The 4536-nt window shown below is 41.5% G+C and overlaps 1 protein-coding gene across 1 annotated transcript; it reads right to left on the bottom strand.

Moving 5' to 3' along the window:
* Positions 1 to 1146: 1146 nt before the first annotated feature.
* Positions 1147 to 1719, bottom strand: LOC101995945 (interferon alpha-12-like). The gene has a single exon (XM_005352718.1). It carries the CDS (start codon positions 1717 to 1719, stop codon positions 1147 to 1149), a length of 573 nt encoding a protein of 190 aa, XP_005352775.1.
* Between the last annotated feature and the right edge of the window lie 2817 nt (positions 1720 to 4536).

Here is a 4536-nt window from a genome sequence, read left to right as displayed (position 1 = left end):
GCAGACTCTCTAACTAGCCTCTGAAATAGTCAAAGCTAGGCCTTTCGTTTGGATTGCTCTCAACATTCTTCCAAGATCTCAGGGAACAGATCACCAAGCTATGACCACTCATTGGCTTTTCTAGCCCAATGTTCCAAAGTCTTTCCACTGTCCTTCCCAAAGTACATGATCAGGTCTGTCACAGAAATACCCCTGCAATCATGGTACAACTTTCTGTCTTAGTTAGGGTTATTACTGCTTTAAAGAAACAGCATGACCAAAGAAACTTGGAGGGGAAAAGGTGTTTTTGACTGACACTTGCACGTCACTGTTAATCATCAAAGGAGGTCAGAACAAAGACTCACATGGATCAGGAACTAAAGGCAGGCACTGATGCAGAAGCCATGGAAGGGCACTGAATACTGGCTTGCTCATCATAGTTTGTTCGGCCTGTTTTTTTTTTTTTTTGACACAGGGTTTCTCTGTAGCTTTTGAGCATGTCCTGAAACTAGCTCTTGTATACCAGGCTGACCTCGAACTCACAGTGGGCCAGGAACTCTCCCTTTCATATTAAGAAAATGCCCCTAGAATCCAAAAAGAACAAAGAAAAAAAGAAAATACTATCCAGCCTTGCTTGAGGACCCATCACATAAAAGATATATTTTTAAAGGCATATTTTTTAAGGTTCCCTCCATTCAGATGACTTTAGCTTGTATCTAGCAGGCTAAAACTAACCAGTACACAGCATACCATATAAATGTATGGAGTTTTTATGCTGTACTGTGTCAACTTTAATGAAATTTATATTATTGAAAGTTATAAAGAATGGAAAGACACAAAATTAATTTAATATTTAATACCATAGAAAAATAATTGTATCACATATAATAAAAATGTTATATTAAAGAATGTATAAAATTCCACATGATATTATAACTGAACTTACAAGTTAAATAAATAAATATGTGTGCACAAAAATAGAAATAACTGGGTGAATCTAGAAGCTAATGTCTCTACAATATGCATAGTCTTGCTCATAACTGATGAAACATCCAGGAAGGTTGATTGAAGAATGTCAAAGTGAGTGATATCACTGACAGAGCAGAATTGGTGAGGTGAGGTGCAGGGTCCTAGTCCAGGAGAGCCTTCTCCTCTTTGGCTCAGGACTTACTCCTTCTCCTCACTCAATTTTGCCAGCAACTTGGCTGAGGAAGACAGGGCTCTCCAGATTTCTGCTCTCACCACCTCCCAGGCACAGGGGCTGTGTTTCTTCTCTCTCAGGTAGACAGTGATCCTGTGGAAGTATTTCCTCACAGCCACCAGGGAGTCTTCCTGGCTCAGGGGAGGTTCCTGCACCTCCACCTGCTGCATCAGACAGGTCTGCAGGTCCTTGAGCTGCTGGTGGAGGCCAGTGCAGAATGTGTCTAGGAGGGTTGTCTCCCAAGCAGCAGATGAGTCCTTTGAGCTGAAGAGGATGAGGACCTGCTGGGTCAGCTCCTGCAGAACAGGGATGGCTTGAATCTTCTGGATCTGCTGGGCATCCACGTTCTCCAGAGGGAAAGCAAAGTCCTTTCTGTCCTTGAGGCAGGAGAGAGGGGAGAGTCTCCTCATTTGTGCCAGGAGTGTCAAGGCTCCCTTGTTCCTGAGGTGATGAGTCTGAGGCAGGTCACACCCCAGAGAGCAGGTTGACCAGCAGCTCATCACTACTAGAGCCAACAGGACAGCATAGGGCCTGGTCATTCTGTGCATTATGGATGCTGCTGGTCCTCTGAGCTCAATGGTCTTGAACCTTCCCCTCTAGGTTCTCTGAAGATCATCATTTGTGCCTGTGTCTTAAATAGGGAAGAACACTACTTGCCATTTTCTGAAGCCCTCCCCTTACTTTCCAATTTTCTTTTCACTTTCACTCATTCATTCTCTGCTTCTGTGTGGGCACTTTCCCTCTACCATTTTGGGTTTCATTATTGCTTCTTCTTCCTTCTTTCAATAAAGTCATTTAGTTCTTTTATGTATGAATAAAACTTCTTTAACTTTTACCAAACACATAACCTTTAATGTATGAAATGTTCTCTCTAATAAACTGTCCTCATCTAAAGAATGGAAAAAAATTCATGTCAAAGTGTTCTTAAAAGCTATTGAATGGCTCATTTATCAACATTCTTGTACCACACACTTGAGAACCCAATTGTTTTCCAAACACTCATGTAAAACCAGACACAGAAACATACGCTTGCAACCCTGAAACTCAGGAGGAGACACATACATACTCTAGGAGGAGTCCCTACAGTTCCAAGCCATCCAATCTACAATGTTGAGTGCTAGTTTAAGTGAAAACCTGTTCCAGAAAACAAGGTAGGGAGTGAGTGAGTTAGGAACTGGACATTGATATATGGTGTCAACCTGCATGAACACACACATACAGAGGCAAACACACAAACTTGTGTGTATCCTACAACCACACGCATACACAATAATGAACAAAGGTAAATTAAATTAGTAAAATATAAAATAAGCCTGCTGTGGTGACTCATGTATTTATTATTAACATTCAGGAGGCAGAGGAAGGTTATCTGTATGAAAAGATAGGTTGGTCTATGTAGTCAGTTTCAGGACAGCTAGGGCTGTATAGAGAAACTCTGATGAAAAAATAATAATAAAAGGAAAGAAAAAGGAAAAAATAGAACTCAAGTATATTGAGAAGTTAAGGTTTTACATTAATTAAAATGTAAAGGCGGACGCATTATGTATTAATATCTAAATCTCATTGATCAAAGATGGGAGGGCGCCAGCTCATGTTGCCGAACTCTGAGGAGGCTAGAAGGACCATGATTGGAGCAAGGGGTGACACCACAGGGAAAGGGGGTCTGCAGGGCCCCTAATAGCTCCAGAACAACTAAGATGAAAAAAAGACAAGTCTTATATGAAGATGTTTTTAAAATGAAGCCTCACAAAACTGGAAGGAAAGATTGTAAAACAGACCCTCGCATGGACAATGATGATGAATCTATGTCCTTCACTGCTGTGTCTCAGCCAGCAGGCTACAATCACAAAAATCATTCCTAATGACCCACCCATAGGGCTGCTGGCACTGATGACAGGCAGATGTGAGGCTCTCTGGAGCTCCTGCACAAACAGGTCATTATGGAATGGAGCTGGCCCTAGCCTGTTAGCCCTAGGCCCACAGACCAGCCCCAACATGGGGCCAGCATGGTAGTGGCCTGTCACGCCTGCCTTACTGGGAGACACATGGAGCAGGGCAGCACTGCTGCCTGCAGCCCACAGGCACAAAGGTTTTGCCTGGTGATAGAGGCATTGATATGCATAGAGCTCCTTGGGAAATACGTTGTAACTGAATAGGGCCCATCTGTGCTGTCAGCAGAAACCATGTGGAAGGTCATGATCTGTGCTCCTGCTGAGTATAAAGGACAAGGAAGCTAGTTTTTCCATAATACTGATGTCTGCAGACTCACAGTTGAGAAGGAAGGACATAGAAGGCTCCTGTGACCACTCTTCCCCTCATTTGCCCAAATTAACAGCCTAGACAGAAAGTAATTAAAGAGAACTCTTAAAAATTGTTGTGAGGATGCTGAAATGTAGCGCTTCTAAGTTGATGACTTCTGGCAGATGTGCAGGTGGGAAAGCACTCAGCTTTTTTTTTTAAGGGGCTGCCCACCAGGAGTTTGACCATGTTCCGCTGAGAACATTAGCAACACACATTGGACTATTTTTAAAAATATTTTCTTTTCTGGCAGTGTGGGAATACCAAGGGTAGAGGAGCAGACCTGGGAGGGCTGGGAAATGAATGTGCTCAGTGTTGTGAAACTCCAAAATTATTAGTAAAAATACTATTTAAAAATATACAAAAATCTAACAAATATTACACACTAAAGAGTACTGGAAATGCATTAAAAACATAAATAACATTTAAGCTCTGCCCTCTCTGCAGACAGCTGTTCCTTTAGATGAGCACTTTTAATTTTCACAAGCATCCCATGGTTCAATCGTGCACTCTCTATTCCTAAAGCGAATGTGCTTAAGGAGGAGTCAGAGTTTTTCAAAGTGAGCAAAGATTCCTGGAAGCCTTTGAGATGACAGAGCAGTCAGAACGAACGTTGCAAATGCTTCAGCTCTCATAGTGGATATGCTTTCTGCTTGGTTTTCAGAATCATAAACCCTAGAGAATTACTGCTCTTATCTCTAGTGTGTTCATGTGAAGGGCTTTTGTTTTCTGACTCACATTGCCGAAATCAGAGTGTCAAGGATCTCCAAACTGTAACATTAAAAAAAAGAGTTTTATCCTTATTAAAACATTTTCCAGTTTTTCTTAATTTCATTTGTAGTAGATAAGTATTAGTTGTTCTGGCAAACACTATTTTTTATGATTCACACTTAATCATCAAATATTTGACTGAAATAATTGGGTGGGTGTACAAGATACACTGATGGCTGAGCATTTGATCACAATTATTCAGGAACCAAGCCTAAGGATGTTTATGTAGTATGATTATAGTAAGGATCACATCCTTCTGTGTGGGCACTTTCCCTCTACCATTTTGG

This window comes from Microtus ochrogaster, chromosome 10, assembly GCF_000317375.1.
Source record: "Microtus ochrogaster isolate Prairie Vole_2 chromosome 10, MicOch1.0, whole genome shotgun sequence".
Taxonomy (NCBI): Eukaryota; Metazoa; Chordata; class Mammalia; order Rodentia; family Cricetidae; genus Microtus; species Microtus ochrogaster.
This window is presented reverse-complemented; position numbering and strand designations above follow the sequence as displayed.